This window comes from Ceratina calcarata, unplaced genomic scaffold, assembly GCF_001652005.2.
Source record: "Ceratina calcarata isolate Rehan_Ccalc_2016 unplaced genomic scaffold, ASM165200v1 scaffold39.2, whole genome shotgun sequence".
Taxonomy (NCBI): Eukaryota; Metazoa; Arthropoda; class Insecta; order Hymenoptera; family Apidae; genus Ceratina; species Ceratina calcarata.
This window is the reverse complement of record NW_017162322.1, coordinates 200,460-216,605: the sequence shown is the minus strand read 5'-3', so window position 1 is coordinate 216,605 and position 16,146 is coordinate 200,460. Positions and strand designations below refer to the sequence as shown.

Genomic DNA, 16,146 nt, shown 5'->3' with positions numbered 1-16,146 from the left:
GAGTTATTAGCCAAAAACGAAAATTTGGAAGAAATTGAAGGGGTACCCCTTGGAAAAATCTCGGAAAAATCGAAAATTTTTTTTTGTTGTTTATTATTAGCAATGTTTTTCCGACGTCTGATTTCTTTTTAAAAAATGCGTTTCTAAAGTGCATAAACTTTTGGGATTGACTGTATAGACAATACATCCTTAAATGGTAACGCGGAGATTGAATCTCTGAAAGGGGAACTAATTTCGTTCGGATAGATTTTCCGTTTCATTATTTTTGTCGAAACGTAAATCGGCGAACGATGACTGCGCAATCTTATCTGAACGAACAGGCCCGGAGAAAAGGTCTGCAAGGAAAATACGACACCGTCTGTTCTGGCAGATTTAATTCCGGGAAAATATTTTCCGACCGGGCGCGACGCTCGAATACTTCGGTGGTCAAACGACGACGGTCTAACTTTGATCGAAATTGATGATCCGATCGTGTCCGTCAGAATGGAAACTCTTACGTGTCGGAATTAAAGTTCGCACTTTGGAATTGTAAAACCGTTCCGCCGCCGTTTGACTGCCGAATTCCAGTAATTCTCCGTTCTTTTAATCTCCGGGCAGAAAAATCGACGGGGATTTATGGATTCGCTGGGAAAGTCTCGCAGCGAGGTAAATACCGTATTGGAAAGAACAATCGGAAGAAGTTCCTCTCTTTCACGGAAAGAATTCATTTACCGTTGCTCAATGGACCGAGCATAGAGAAAACTGACAGTAGAATAATGGTTCATGTGAAATTTGTGTTGCGGAAGAACATCCGTATATTGAAAATAGAATTTCTATTAAAGACAGCAGAGTCTATACATTTGAAACGATGGCTAAAAATAGTATACGATATAAAGGAATTCGAAAGTGAAGGAATTTTAAATCTAGCTTTCCCAAATTATGCATAATATCTTTATATATGAAAGGGGAACGTGTTTCCGTAAATACGCTCGATAGAATTAATAGGCGAACGCGAGGAGGGGGTGAAAAATAATAAAGACGGTCTCTCGATCTCGGGAGCCGAAACAAAAGTTCCGATTGGTTGACAGCTCGATTCGTAGCCCACGTCCGTGCCCTGGAGTTGACATATCGACAGAGAAACATATGATGAAGTAATACTTTCCCAAGTTGTAGTGGAGGTACGTCGTTCCCCACGGCGACAGGATTTCTTTCTTTTGTTGCGCGAGGAGTTTCGTTCCCGTACCGTGGCTTGTGTCGTGTTCCGCTCCGTTCCGTTCGAAGTCTTGTCTTAAGCGCTGAGAGCTTGCCTCCTGACGATATTACGATTTGCCGTGTTCTCTCCTCCCCTTTGCTGCGCGGAACCCTATATCGTTCAAATTGACTGTTACCGTTATTATTGCCTTCCATTCGACGTATTCGAGCTCGGATTTTACACAGCTACCAGGAATTCCGCGAGCAATGCAATCTTTCGCGATACGTATAAAGAAATCATATTTAACCCTTCCCAACGAAGATTCCGTGTTCTGTCTTACGAAAAAAGTATTGGAACTGACTCGTCTCGTTAATTGTGTCTGTGCCGCGGCACATTTTCTACGGGAGTAATTAAAATCATTCGACTCTGGACGTCAAATATATTTTTAATAAACGTAGCGAACGTTCGCCGAGAATAGACGCACGCAATTTATTAACGAACCGGAGTATCTGATACAGGGAACATTAAATAAAAAAGAAAAGAAGGAAAATGGGTGCGCTTTGGTCAGCCAAGCGGGTAAAAGTGAGTGGAGCCCCGGTAGTAGTATAGTACGATACGCGGCAGAGTCTATCTCGCGGCACAAAAGGAAAGCGAAACAGGTCGACCTAAAGCGCTCAATTGATCGCACATTTCCGATTCCGGGGATATTTTTAAATGTCATATTTCGTTTCATCTCTCGATTTAAATCGCTTTCTCCCGGCGACGGGAAACTTTGTTGTTAGCGATTCATCGGTTCCAGTGTTACGATATAAATTAAAGCGCTCGCTTCAAAACTGTTGGTTCGTAACAGGAGACCAAGGCATCGGATTGCGAGGAACGCGCGGAGGAGGAGGATCTAGATGGACACGAATTACTGCCGTCCCCTGACAGTGGCAAGTCAACGGACAACGAGGCGGCACTGTCACCGATTAAAATACGGTCTGACGTGAACGGGCTGGACCACGAGGAATGCGACGAGCTGATCCACGTCGAGAACACCACCCAGGCCTGCATCATGCACGCACTCAGCATTGTAAGTACCACGTCGAACGCACCCCGTGTTCCATCTCTTAGTTCCGTCGCCTTATTGTTCGTTCAACTCTTTCATTCGACACATACCGCGCGCTAATCGGATTATAACTGTACGATGGGAATTTCATATTTTGCCCCGAAATCGGAACAATATTCTATTGGAATCCGATTTCGAAATTTGACAGAGACGTCGCTTTGATTCCAAACGCGTTTATCCTGAACATTTATATAAATGTAATACCGACGGCTCCGTGATCCGGTCAAATGAATTTTCCATCGAATTCCTTTATTTCATTAGGTCGCATTTATTAATTTTATACTCGCCCGCCGCGCACTGCTTGAATTATGCGTAATTGTATTGAAAGTACTCAAATCAATCTTTTTTCATTGCATTATTGGTCACCGGTCAGTCTCTATAACAAACCGCTCCTCCAATCCCTTTCGTGAAATCTATTTAATTAATCGAAGCGGATAATTGAATTTAATGTTATTATATTGAACTGGGCAATTAAAAATGACAAATCTCGTTACCGGAATCATCGTACTTTACATATTCGAAACACACAAATCATGTCTCTTAAATTAACCAAATATTTATTTCGTATAAATAATAAATTCAGATGCCTTCGCGATAATTAAGAGGGAATTTTAACCGTGAATCTCGAAATCTTGTCTGCAGCCGAACGAAATCATAAAAAGTCATTGAACGCGTCGTAACTGGGATAGGGGCGTGATAATAAAACGGAAAAGAATAAATACAGCCGAAACAGCGTGGTGGTGAGCCGGGGTTTGAACGTTAAAACAAATTACGATCCTCGCGCAGCTATTGTCTCGCGCACAATGACGCCAGCGTTACGATCGGTTAATAGCAATCGTTCGATGACGAGTATCGTCGTAAAAGCGTCGACACGTTACCCGCTCGCCGATAAATCAAACCCGAGCAGGCACGAACGTTCCTTCAACACCTTGCACCATTTCGGTCGCCCGAGACAATCATTGCCAAATGGTTCCCGCGTAATCGCCGCACATAAACGCGTTATAACTTTGACGAGCAACATCTCTCGCGGTGCGCGCTTGAAAGACTCATTACGAATTCTTTCCGTAACATCATTTTTGGTTTTTTAACTAATTCCAACCTGATCCTGTTCCTGCGACTGTCGATTCATTTTGTTGACGCTCACGCATCGTCCGACATATCGAAACGCATCGCCGGTCAACAAGTCTTACGTTGACAGTTTTCGGGCGCGTGTACTTAATTACTGCAGGGAGACGCTCGGTTTGTACATGTTGCAGGACTCATCCTTGGAACTCAAGTCTGACACGAACTCGAGGGGAAGTTCTGGCCCAGTCATGGCGTTGACTAATGGATCCCTGTCCGCGAAGGAATAAGGAGAAGAACGAGAGGAAGTAGAAAGAAGAAAAAGAATTAGTCATTGGTACACGGTTGCCCATTGCCAGGGTTTCCCTGTACCAACGCCATACCAACGAGACATATCGATCTCCCTTAAGGATAACACACCTGTCTGTATATAGCTTAAATGCCTAACAAATAATTCAGGGTCGTCTCATGCCAGATCTGGGACCTATTTTGGCGAACTTAGTATCGATGAATCTCGAGCCGCTCCGAGGATTCGACGAACGGGAAAGATTTAAAGCGTTTCGCCCTCCATTTACGTCCATCTGATCGATTAATCCTTCTCTTCCTTTCTCCCATTTCGCTGCGAGTATTTAACTTTCAACGCGCAACTTCTCTTCACTTCTTTCTTTCTTTCTTTCTTTCTTTCTTTCCTTCCCTCCTCCTCCGTCTCCTTAATCTTTACAGACGCGTCTATGCAACCCGTTCTCGAGAAAGTTACAACCAACCTCCATTGACTTCCGGTTTATCACGGAAATTCTAGTCGGTGAAAATTGCTTCCACGGGAGAACGTATTGAAGTGACAATCACTTAACTCGTTTTGTTACATCGTTATCGGCGCATCCTCTCTTTTAAATCGTTTAACTGACACTTCGGTATGTTCCTCGTTGTCGGTTCAAATTTATTCTAGTCACGATGCATTGCTTATCTGTGATAACTATCTTTGTCGGTGATAAGAATCGCGGCCGCGCGGTATGGTTACGTTGTTCGGAAGATTCGTTACGATTTGTCCACGGCACTCGTCGCTCTCTCGGCTCGTTTGAGTAGCCGTCGCGGATGATTCCTAAGTAGTAAGGTGGCAGCGTTAATGGATTCTTTTTCTAGTCGTCGTTGAGAAATAGGTGAAGAACCAGGCCGTCCGTTTGTGGTAGAACGTTTCATGGAAAAAAAAAGAGAAGAAAGAAATGAGTAGTCTTCCGGAGATACACACACACATAGTTACGTCGCACGGTAACGGAGAATTAATTAATAATGGCCTTCCCTTTCTTTAATTTCCCGGAGGAGACCGGATTTCACCCGCTGAAATCAGAACTACAGAATCACGTCTTCCCAGGATATAAACGAGGTCTACTTAATTTCAAATTAATTTAAAGCTTCCTATATATGTATACTTCAAGCCATTTTTACCAGCTTCAACTGTGTGCGAACACAGGTGAACGATCTCCGACCTGCGAGTACGATTGTAAATAAATTCTGCCGTTTTTTCCGTGAATCTCCGTAGCTCGGTGATTTAAAAAAAAAAACTCGATTAGCTGACGCGTCGGGCATATTAATCAGTCAAGTTAAGCTTAATTGCCATTTAGGACGTTGTAAATATTCGTGTAACCTTAAGTTTAGCGTAAAGGAAGAAGCGTAGCTCGCGTTATTACGTTCCCTAGAATTAATTAGAGGCGAGGGAGTACGACTGAACACGCGTCGAAACGCTTTAAATCGTCGGGCGGCTCGCTCTCCTCGGACGTTTTCGATCGCGTTGATATTTAAATTTAGCCGATTCCGATGCTGACTTATACGCCACGATATTAAATGTAATGATGAGTAAGACTATCGAATCCCATTATAGATAGAGGATGGGACGGCAGTGAAAAGATGCGAGAGAACAGAGAACGAGAAACGAGCCACGGTGTTAGCATATCAAAACGTATTTTTGATGAGAACGGCGTGCGTGAATGCGATTTCTTTTTCCAAAGCACAGGCAAGCATCGTCCAATTTAGTGTAATCGATTAGAACGACAGAAGCGAAGATCTAATACCATAACAACAACAAAAATGATAACGAACTGGCTCCGTGATAACAGCGACGTGCAAAGGATAATGATAGGAATGACGTGATTCTCTTCTAAAACTGCAATTAATCGCAGTTACATCGCATCCAGCGTAAAGAGATCAAACGTGCTTTCGTTTCATAACACACGTGCGTCGAAATCGACGCTCGGATAAAAGCACGAATGGTAATTGTGGATATCGTTACCGTTGGACGTCGAGCGCTATCATCCTAGATAAACCGAGAATAACGAATTCGACTGGATCGCATCCACGTTTAATTAGTGGGAAGTGGCTAGGGCTGCGAGTATCCGTGCGGATTTCTATTCCCCTTTCGTACATTATATTACATAAAAAGATCTGCAAGGATGTGTACGAACATTTTGGTCGATCTATAGGAACGTGAATAGACACGTACGTGTAATATAGAGCATGATCGATGTTCGCGTACCTTGAAACGACAACCCGTGAACGATTCCAGACTGTAAATTCTAAATAAACGAGAAGCGGATGAAGGATGGGAGAGGAACCGGAGCTGCGAGCTCTTTGTAGTTTCCAAGGTACCAAGTACTTTTCCTGCGTAAGGATTGCGACGTTTTCACTTTTACGTATATTTTATAATGGGACGCTGTAATTTCGCTAAGCCGTACATTTATTACCGTAGACATATACGTACTTATAATTTACATAATTTATTACATCTACTGTATTGTAATATTGTAATATAATTATCCTAATAGAAACGAAATCATAATGGCCGTGGTGGTTGGATATATAAAATATGCGCGCCGTATCAATAATGGAAACAGTATTTATGAATTATTGATACGATGCAGACAGACATTGGTCGTACGCATTTTTACCATTTCTATGTATCATTATTATCGTTTGACCGAGCTCATATATTTTTAATATCCGAAGAACGATAACGAGATCTTTCGTGTACGTGATCGAGCAAACGCAATCAAGAAAAGAGTCGCGGATCACTTCGGCAGCCCTAGAACGATCAGCGGTCTCTTATTTAATGAGATTAGCGACGCGACGCGTCTGTATTTATAGTTACATTTCCGTTTTATAATATTCAATCGTTATCGTTGAAAAAGGGTCTTCTCTGAATTGAAAAGTTGTCGACAATTTTTAACCGAATAATATAAGATCCCTTGATTCTATCAAGTGTCTCATGAAATTTCTCTTTAAGTTACATTGCATGTCGATGAATTTTCAATAGTTCGACCGTATCAAAGCCACGAAAACAGAAGTACCGAACGCGATGAAACGGCGAGATGGATTCTTACTCGAAGAGCGTATCTTTAGCGATGTGTAGACTAAGCTACCTTAATCATTTACTAAAGAGTGGTCTATATAGTTTATCCGTATCCACCAAATATAATCCGTAAACGAAAAAAAAAGAAATACCAAAGAATCATCGGCTGATAAGGCGAGGCGAAGATCAAGAAGGTCATAACGTCGAGCGAGGTGTTATTGAAAGGAGAACAGTGAAAAGAGAACCTCGGCCGCATTTCTTCCTGCGTTCTTTCTTCGTACGAAAGCAGAGGTGAGGATACATTTATCTACGTTAAGTTAAAGGTCTAGCTCTTAGAAACACGAGAGTTATTTGTTCATAGTCCTATAAAAATGCGTATATGTATTATATATATGAACAATGTTTTATGGATAATTATCATCTGAATAAAATACATTAAGTCTTTTAACAATCCTTATGCCCGTTCAGTTCAGAACGTCATTTCAACCGTGCGAATTATTAAAACGTATTTATACCACGCGTTATTTCTTCCAATCTAGAATTGTTAAATTGATTTAAGAAATCCATTGATTATTGTCGTGCAATAAACGTGTAAATTTCTATGGTCTTGCATTTGATTAAATAAGCGCTGGTATAAACTAGAAACGATTACTCCAGCGATTTCTCGCATTTGCCAGTGGCACATGGCATCGTCGCCTTTGGTTCGAAGGAACATGACTCGGCTCGGGAGTCCGTCATAGGCGACGCGAACGGAGTGGCTCGTTATACAAAAATTTTACGACCCAGTGCCCTTAGAGCTGGGCGAAATGAGCTCTCGTCTCCGCTCGAGTCGTCGGTTAATGAGTCTGTTGTTTCTCCAATTAGAGCGAACGCGGGGTAGTAGGAGGGGTCGGGCCAGGAATAAGCGTAAAGGAGCTTGGTCACGATACTCGGCCCGGGCTTCTACGTGCTAAGTGCTCCACTTCAGCTCGACCAGATCCTCGAGCTTTCGCTTCCCTCTCTCTCCGAGCCACTCTCGCTTTCGCGCAATGCCCACCTAAAAACGCGCGGCAGGAAAAAAAATACTGAAAAGTGGTCGGGCGACAGAAGAGGTTGTTGCGCGCTTACCATCGTACAATACCTGTGTATTCCGTTTCACGGATGAAGGTTCGCACGCTCTTGTTTTCATTCTTCTTTATTGTTCGCGCACCGCTTTTCATCTTTCGTAAACGTTTTCCCCGGCTCGTTTTTTTCATCGGTACGCAAAGCGGCGGGCTGAGCCGCGTTGCGGGTCAACGAGAAACTCCAACGGGAGAGCGATTATTATTACGGGAACACGGCGGATGACTTGTTCCTTTCAGAAGCTCCTAGAAGCGGTTGGTCGGGACAAGGTGCGGTGGTCCGAGTTGGTTTAGTATTGATTAGCCTCTTGCGGGCTCCGCACTTGGACAATTCGAATTCTTGTTTCGACTTGTTCCAGTTTGTGTAACGTCAGAACATTTGTTTAAGTTTGATCACCGCGGTAACTCGATTTCGCTCGGCAATCAGAGGGAATTAGGAGGAACAGGATTTGATATAAAATAATATTTATTGAGATATTAATTCATTTGAGAGTCTGTACTACGGATTGTAAATATTCAAAGGTTTATAAAATATTCCTCAGAATTTTCAGACATGAATCGAAACGGTCTATTCTGTCGATATTTCTATAATTGAATTTATACTCCGATGTTTGCATAATCATTCACCGTATAGTCTCCGCGATAATAGATAGATACAATTGATGAATTTCTGTAGACGCGAGAAGCGCGATGAATTAATGCTGCGATGCATACTTCGACGTGACGTATTGGTGAATTACTTTGATAGCCTCGAACGTCTCTGTGCCAACGGCTTTGATCTCAGATGGTGGCAACAGGAATCCGGAATTACCGCCGGGTAATTCGTAAGTATAGGATAAATTGATGCCGGCTTTGCCCATGGCCCAATCATCACTGCCTCCAGCTGCTGGATCTAATGGTACATGATAACAAAGTTCGGAATTAATAAAAGGATAAAAAAAAACTGTTCAAGATAATTATGTCTAATTAATTACTTACACAAGTGATTGGCGGACGTTCCATAAGTGTATTTAGTTTTACGGAACTTGGCGATAGCATTTGCGCAACTGATCGCAAGATTACGCTGAGGAAAAATTAAGGATTAGTCTCTGATCCCGATAATTAAATAATATAATAGTAGCACTCGGAAAAGCTACTTACTAGCTCAGGCTCGTTGGCAGGCACTTTGGACGTGAATCCCCACGGGTACAAAATATACTGTAAAGACAGAATTTTAGATTTCCATATCGAGAATTATCGTTTTCTATTTTCATTTCAATAATTACCTGGCCGTAAGAATGGAACGTAAGGTAAGCTTTGATATTCGCCTTTCGTGCTAAGATGAAGTCCCTCAAGTGTTGATTCTCCACCTCAGAGAACGGTTTAGGGCCAGCGTAAGTGTCACTGCATGGATTGTTCGACGCGCCAATAGCTACGAACAAACGATACTTTTTAATTAACAATAAATATTGATAAAGAATTCGATTCTTTGCGAGTATAGTAACAGAAGTTTAGAGCGCTTTGTGGGCGAGGAAGTAATCCGATGAAAATTTTTATTTAGGACACGCATCGATCGATCTTGCTCCGAAAGTTTAATGCGAGAAAGTGGTGCCGCGAATTTTCCGTCGACCAGAAAACTTTCAACTCAACCGGCAGGACGAATTTAGTAGTATCTCAATTTAGAGAGTATGTCGAGGGTTTATGCGGAAGCATCCGTTGGTTACATTTTGCGAAAGTTATTTGACCGGAATTCGGGGAACATAAAAAAATTCGAACCCTCGAAATAATTTCCAGGATCGTTTAGGTCAACGAAGCGACAAGTGCTTTTAGCGAGTTAAACGTCAATTGTTTCAACAGCTAAATGTACCAGGAGAATACGAGCGCCAGCTCCGGACTTTGACTAAATTATATAAAATCATGCGATCGGACGAGAAATTGGATTCGCGTGTAATTGAGAAATCGTGTTTACGTCAGTCCGAAACGAAGGTATTGTCATTTATTTTAATACCGTCGTTGCTTCCATGAGGCAGCGACGGGGGAGAAGATTGTTAGCGAAATCCGTGTCGCAAGATATAATTCAGAATCCTCGCAAAAGTCAGCGTGTCGGACGAAGAGAACCAGGGAGGCTAACAACTGCGCGGTAACGAGCAAGTTTTTATCACGCTCAATCATAACTTCAATGAAAACGGCCGGACAATTGCTCTCTAAAGAAAAGTTGGAGAGCGAAATAGTTGAGTTAACCCGCGACACGTGCTAGGTACACTTCAGAGACAACGATAGAATTACATTAGTTAACAACGTGATAGAAATAAATAAGAGAAATTTCCTTATCTATTGTTCCATATTCCTCTACGTGGCCGATCGAAATCATTTTCCTAGATAACAGTCTCGCCACAATAAACATTATGACACTCGTCGTCAGTTTTTAATCAATTTATACGTTATCAATTATTATCTGATTGACGCGTACTCGTTTGTGATATCGTTAAACCAATCTTTATTTAATTGCCACTCGACAAATAAAAGACGTCCAATCATTTAAACCAATTTGTAGTCAATCAGTAATTAATTATCGATCACGATCAATCGATATATGATGTCTGTCGCCAATACGTCTACGTTCGCACAATTTTATCATAAATAAAACTACTTACTCATCCATTCCATGTCGTAATTCCTGTTTCCGTCGACACCCTTGCAACTGGAACCTGTGTTGCTCCTCGTTTTTCTCCATAATCGGTTCTAGAATATGCATTACAGGAAATGATTAGGTCAATTACCGAAATGGAAGATTAAATTCGACGAGCAGAATATTATATTATTAAGCCAATCGATAATTATTTACCGCGGTTTTGGTATGCGTGAATTCGTAACCGTCCGGATTCAGAACCGGCAGGATGTACCAGTCGACGTGAGACAGAAGGCCCTTGTTATTAGCCAGCAAAGTGTCAACTATATAAAGAACTGTCACTGGGGCGATCCATTCCCTGGCGTGGATTCCACCATCGATGAAAATAGCCGGCTTATTATTGCCACCGGTGGACAGCTTCAAAACTTTCATCGCTCGTCCCTCGTACGAATTACCTATGTTAATCAACGAGGCCACGTTCCCGTAAGTCTTAATCACGTAGTTTAGGTAGTCGTTCACCTGGACGTAAGTTTAAACGGTGTTAAGGGAAAAATTCGACCAATTCCTCCTTTTTCATTCTCTGACTGTTTTGAATACCTCGGCGTAAGTGGGGTAGTAAGTGAAGGACAGTCTACCGGAGCCAGCATAATCCGACAGTTTCGTTTGAACTCTACGCGCGATCTCTTGCCTCATCTTCTCCTCCGTCACTTTCTCCTCGACGTCTTCGATCATGACTGTATAATTCATACGATGTTCCTTGAGGAGTTCCTTGAATTCTTCCACTTTGTCCGCTGTCACCAGTACGTCCACGAGGTCGTGGGTGCTCCTCAGGAAATCGAATCCTGGAGCGCCCACGTAGTTCTTCAGTAAATAGAATTGCTCGGGCGTCTCGTACGAAATTGAGAGCGACTGCATTCTATAAGTTTCATTCGTACGATTCACGATTTTTAAAAAGTAATGTACAAGAAATTAATTTAGTAGCAGATTGATTTCAATCAGAAGTGAGACGTACCCCTTTAAGGGAGGCAGGACTTCCTCGTCGGCGGCCGCAGCCGCGATGAAGATCGCTGAAACCAGTACGAAGATACGCATGTTGTCTACGCACAGTAAATAAGAGACGTTCTTCCTTACTGTTTTATATATTGCACCGTATCGATACCGATACAAATTTGAATCACGTGATTGCGGTTCATCACGTTTGATCGATGGTGGAAACATCTTTGTTTGAAATCGATAGACGTTGCGATAAGATTCACCGTGATTAAAAAGACTTTCTTGTAACAGCAGATAGCGTTAATTGGAATTTCATTATACAGAATCGTTCAGCTTGCAGATACATTCCTGATTGAAAAGAACTAGATAACATTCGATTTACGAATCATTCTTTGCTGCAGATTACGTAGTTAAAAATTTCGTTTCTGATTGATTCGATAGGCGTGCATCAAATTGATCTTCGCCGATTTTATGTTTGTCATGCTATTTCTGTAAATTTAATTAATTCCCGCGTTCACTTCATTTCTTTCGTAATAATTTTTTACGAAGATGTAATAATTTTTGGGATAATAAAACAAGAATTAGCGACTAGATGGTCCTCGAACTCTGTGCGCATTTGACTAAAGCGTCCACTCCTACTGAATGGAAAAATCCATTTTCCTTTCTTGTTAAAAACTGTCTTTTTAAGAAGGCACGTATACCGGAAACAAAAATTGCGCGTAAGGATGTAAATCAGTCTGACTTGGGATTTCGACGAGAACACGCGCAACATGTTGATGATTGTGAATGAAGAATTCATTAATTTCACATTTTCATGATCTTAACGCAGAGGTAAGGAATTAATCAAACTGAACACATACTTGAAACAAGAAAAGTATTTATTTATTTATTTTTTATACAAATAAACGATTCTCTATTTTATTTACTTTTTATACAAATAAATGATTCTGTATTTATTTATTTGTAAATAAAGATTATTGTTATTAAATAAACAGGACGCTTACAATTTTTCTAAATTGAAAAACTTAAGAACGTGTTTGTAATCCAGAATACTTCCGATGGGCGTAGCCAATCTTGACACTAAACTACATAAATATTAACAATTACTTATATTTTATTATAAAGATAGAAAAAACTTCAGGTTGTTTCGTGTGTCTTCCACAAATGCTTGTCACCACCCGCGAAATTGAAGTATGGATGCGGTCTTTTACAATAAGCCTGAAATAATGAAAAATTCAGATTAAAATCTGTTTTACTATCAACGACAGACTACGGCGGTCTGCAAGTTTTTTTTATATAATTCATCACACCTTTTTAAAGGTTTTACCAATAGGTTTACGAAAACACAAGGAATGACGGTTAAATACAGGAGTAGAAGACTCTCGAAGAGGTACCGTTGTCTGTTGATTTGGACTCGCTGTACTGCTTGTAACAATCTGGTTACTGTGTTCTTCTGTGGACTTATTACGATTTTTGTCGACTTCTTTGTTTAATGGGATCTGCCATTCCATGATCGGTATTTCGACACTATTGTTTATGTCGTTGATGAAAGCAGTTGGTGTTGACATAAGATTTCCCTCAGAATTTTCAACATTTTTCTCTGGCGTTTCTGGGACTATTTCTATCTCCGAACTGCTCCTAATCTTATCTCTGCTTCTATTATTTGACGCTTCTCCCGTAAGATTTTTATCAAGAGTTTCTACATCTTTTTTCTTTTCTAATACGTCGTTAATAATAGATTTCACGATTGATATCTCGACATCACTACTGCTCGAGTCTTTGCTCGAAGCAGTTGGTGTTTGCATAAGATTTCCATCAGAATTTGTAAAATCATTCTGTGGCGTTTCTGGAATTATTTGTATTCGTTGACTGCCTTTCTTATCTTTATTTCTATCATTCGATGCTTCGGTCGTAAGATCTTTATCAACAGTTGCTACATCCTTTTTCTCCTTCGATACGCTGCTGAAAGTAGATTTTTTCGGTACTAGTTGTATTTCGGGCAATTGGTTTAGCATGTCATGTATTTCTCTCGAATTCGATGACTCTTCGTTAGTGAGACTTTTATTTTTATGAGTATGAGGCTGCGTACTTTTAGATGATATATTGAGAGACCTTGAATTAATCGTCTCGGGGATACAAACAGGATTTCCTGCAGGAGACACCTTCCTTCTTTTCGAACTGTTGAGATCGTCGGATTCCGGTGTATTTTCTTGAGTCGAATCATTTGTCTCAGGAATACATGTAACTGTCTTTTGTGATGTGTGTACGTTAGTATTCCTTTCCTTAAGAGGAGATTCGTTTGTGTCAGGAATAAGGATCACATCATCTACAAAACTAATTCTCACTCCCTTTTCATTTCCACTAGATTCTTCTTTTTCCTGAGGCAATGATTCGACAGTTTCAGGAATAATTTCTGCCTTTCTCTTGCGAGCTCCTTTCCTTACGGTAACATTCTCTGACTTGAGAAATGTTGACTCATCATTAGCTTGATTCGGAATTGAATCATTATTCTGTGTGTTAAAATTATCACAAGTATCCGGAATAATCTGTATTGAACGTTTATGATGATCAACTGCTACTCGCACAGGTATGTTAGATATTACGTTCGGTAAGATCCTAACGTCAGATGATGGATCCTGTGTATCTATAACTAGAACCTTTGATTTATCAGATTTGACTGCTCGTTGTTTCAATAACTTCTCCATTCTAAACGTCGGATTACAGAATCTTTTTGTAGAACAATACAACAATGAAATAGGAATCTCTGTTGCTAGTATCATTTTTCTATGGCACGCACTTAGTGCATCGCCTAATAAAAGAAAGAACAAGTTAATTCAATGTACAAACATTAAAAGGGAAATATGGCTTATCAAGAATTACTCACATATTTTGTCGTAATCTGGCACGATGTTTTGCGTAGATTCTGATGCATCGGTGAAAGGATATTGGAGAACTATGACATTTGGAGAACAAAGGTCTCTAATAGCAAAACTTTCACGTGAATAAACAACTGCGTTGCCACCTAAAATAAAATGTTTGCTAAGATGAGTATTGAACAAATTGTTTTGTTCGTAATATCAAATTATTTACATTCTCTTATATACCTGCCAATTCGATTATCTGCCGATACGACTCATATTGCTCTTTACATAAGAATACAAATATTCTATCCGCAAACAATGTTTTCCTCTCCATATTTGGACAAAGCGATACATCGTTTTTATTGATCACTGATTCCGCGATCAATGGCGTATAATTTTTTGGATCTGGCAGCGGTTGACCGTTCTTCATAGCAAATCTCATTTCCTCCCAATACTCCAGAGTTACTATCGGTAATCCGGCAGCCATGGCAAAAGTGACCTGTTTCATACGCTACTTAGTTTCTCAGATCCAAATTGAGTCAAATCAATTATACTATTTAGCAATACCTTTTCTGTTAGTATAGGCTTTACTGCTGTCAAATGAGTACAACATTTCACCCATTTGTTAGCTATTACTCCATCAATATACTTGGTCATTAATCTTGCGAGGTTCGTTTTATCTTCATGATTTAAAGATGAAGTTAGTGTCACTATGGGTACATGTACTACCCTAAAGGAAAAAGTATCTTTGATTAAGATTTCTTACAACTCTATTGAGCAATATAAAGAGCAAGTCTTTACGTAAGTATAGTATCTTGCAGTCCAAGCTGTATTTGGTCACCATCCTTTAATTGATACCCTTCTGCAGAGATTTGTGTCTTATTGTCTCCATGTAAGATATATGACCCGTATTTTGAATTTAGATCTTTTACGATACAGATTGAAGTCGGTTTCCCAACCTGGAACGATACAAAAGATTTAGCTCAACAGGTCATCGTACCTTATTGTTTTAAAATACTTTTCTAAAATACCTTTAGCTCCTTCTTTGGTATCACGCAAATAGAAGCATGTAATCTGCTAAGTGACTGATCGTTTGGAAGTGAGAGATCTCCACTCTTTCTGCCGAATGTAAATTCTTCCTTTGGTGTTAAATATACTCGACGTCCTGCCGAACATCGTAATACAATTTGTTTATTAACATTAATAAATCTCATGTTCGTGATCAGGTTCTATGTATATCAAATAAGTGTAAAAACGATTGCTAACATGAAATTTGAACTAAATTTATAAGAAATTAACAGTATATTAAAGGTTACCTTTCAGATTTATGTACCACATCTTCTTGGCTGGAATTTTAGACAATGACTTAAAGAACGACAATTATCTTGTTCTCAAGTATCCAAAACAAATATTTAAATATAAAAAACAAATAACAATAACAAACGTAGTAGAATGAGATTTAAGCACTAATGGCGAACGGCGCGAACAGCGTCGGTCGCGTAGGTGGGTCGCTCCGGACGCTCCTCCGGTTGAGAACAACAATACTGTATACTGTATTATGTTGCAATTATTTCACACGTGCAGGATTAATTCATAGTTCGTATGTATTACGTCTGTCTGTCACCGTTTGACACGCACACTAGGAATCTGAAGTCAGTCTCTAAAGTTTTGAAAGAAGATTATTAGAAGTATTCAGAGTAATATGGCTTCTTCCGTCGTCGCCACAGCGACAGTTCGTGCTGTCAAAGGTAGAAAATTACTTGCCACACGAGCTGCGCTTACTTTAGTAAGTGAATAACTTGATTAATTGGTGCATGTGATTAATACGATCATTTTCGCGCTCGGTACTATTCAGGATTGATGATTGCAAAGATGAATTATAAAAATTGAAGGCTATGCTTTC

At 40.3% G+C, this 16,146-nt stretch overlaps 4 protein-coding genes across 7 annotated transcripts in view; 2 read left to right on the top strand and 2 right to left on the bottom strand.

Annotated features, from left to right (window-relative positions):
- LOC108626216 (uncharacterized) overlaps positions 1-7,281 on the top strand; it is a 196,589-nt gene extending 189,308 nt beyond the window's left edge. For all 3 annotated transcript variants that reach the window (XM_018026782.2, XM_018026779.2, XM_018026783.2), the window contains 2 exons: positions 2,022-2,243; positions 3,536-7,281. In XM_018026782.2, the coding sequence (XP_017882271.1) occupies positions 2,022-2,243; positions 3,536-3,631 (318 nt within the window). In that variant the 3' untranslated portion in view covers positions 3,632-7,281. The remainder of the gene's footprint in view (positions 1-2,021; positions 2,244-3,535) is intronic.
- Positions 7,282-8,061: 780 nt separating this feature from the next.
- LOC108626036 (carboxypeptidase B) lies at positions 8,062-12,222 on the bottom strand. Its single transcript, XM_018026438.2, has 8 exons — positions 11,402-12,222; positions 10,987-11,305; positions 10,606-10,908; positions 10,415-10,502; positions 9,047-9,192; positions 8,922-8,978; positions 8,760-8,844; positions 8,062-8,673 (listed from the first exon to the last, which is right to left on the bottom strand). The coding sequence occupies exons 1-8, from the start codon at positions 11,605-11,607 to the stop codon at positions 8,477-8,479; spliced, it is 1,401 nt and encodes a 466-aa protein (XP_017881927.2). The 5' UTR covers positions 11,608-12,222; the 3' UTR covers positions 8,062-8,476.
- A 106-nt stretch (positions 12,223-12,328) lies between these two features.
- On the bottom strand, positions 12,329-15,744 carry nbs (nibrin). Of its 2 annotated transcripts, none has more exons than XM_018026814.2 (8): positions 15,560-15,744; positions 15,275-15,408; positions 15,045-15,202; positions 14,811-14,973; positions 14,487-14,742; positions 14,267-14,404; positions 12,693-14,191; positions 12,329-12,600 (listed from the first exon to the last, which is right to left on the bottom strand). In XM_018026814.2, the coding sequence occupies exons 1-8, from the start codon at positions 15,579-15,581 to the stop codon at positions 12,520-12,522; spliced, it is 2,451 nt and encodes an 816-aa protein (XP_017882303.1). In that variant the 5' UTR covers positions 15,582-15,744; the 3' UTR covers positions 12,329-12,519. The 2 variants fall into 2 exon arrangements, with proteins under 2 accessions (XP_017882303.1, XP_017882304.1); XM_018026815.2 differs by having other exon boundaries at positions 12,777-14,191.
- A 182-nt stretch (positions 15,745-15,926) lies between these two features.
- Positions 15,927-16,146, top strand: part of MagR (Iron-sulfur cluster assembly 1 homolog MagR) — a 1,171-nt gene continuing 951 nt past the window's right edge. Inside the window, exon 1 of the mRNA XM_018026816.2 lies at positions 15,927-16,029. Coding sequence (XP_017882305.1) covers positions 15,946-16,029 — 84 coding nt within the window. The 5' untranslated portion in view covers positions 15,927-15,945. The remainder of the gene's footprint in view (positions 16,030-16,146) is intronic.

What these genes read in the sequence shown, in the direction of transcription:
- nbs (XM_018026814.2), bottom strand. Translation starts at nt 15,581, where the DNA reads ATGTGGTACATAAATCTGAAAG. An exon ending in GTGGTACATAAATCTGAAAG is followed by an intron (nt 15,409 to 15,559) that starts GTAACCTTTAAT and finishes GATGTTCGGCAG; the next exon opens with GACGTCGAGTATATTTAACA. An exon ending in TTGGTAAAACCTTTAAAAAG is followed by an intron (nt 12,601 to 12,692) that starts GTGTGATGAATT and finishes TCATTATTTCAG; the next exon opens with GCTTATTGTAAAAGACCGCA.
- LOC108626036 (XM_018026438.2), bottom strand. Translation starts at nt 11,607, where the DNA reads ATGTTTCCACCATCGATCAAACGTGATGAACCGCAATCACGTGATTCA. An exon ending in GTCCTGCCTCCCTTAAAGGG is followed by an intron (nt 11,306 to 11,401) that starts GTACGTCTCACT and finishes TGAAACTTATAG; the next exon opens with AATGCAGTCGCTCTCAATTT. An exon ending in CTGCCAACGAGCCTGAGCTA is followed by an intron (nt 8,845 to 8,921) that starts GTAAGTAGCTTT and finishes ATTTTTCCTCAG; the next exon opens with CGTAATCTTGCGATCAGTTG.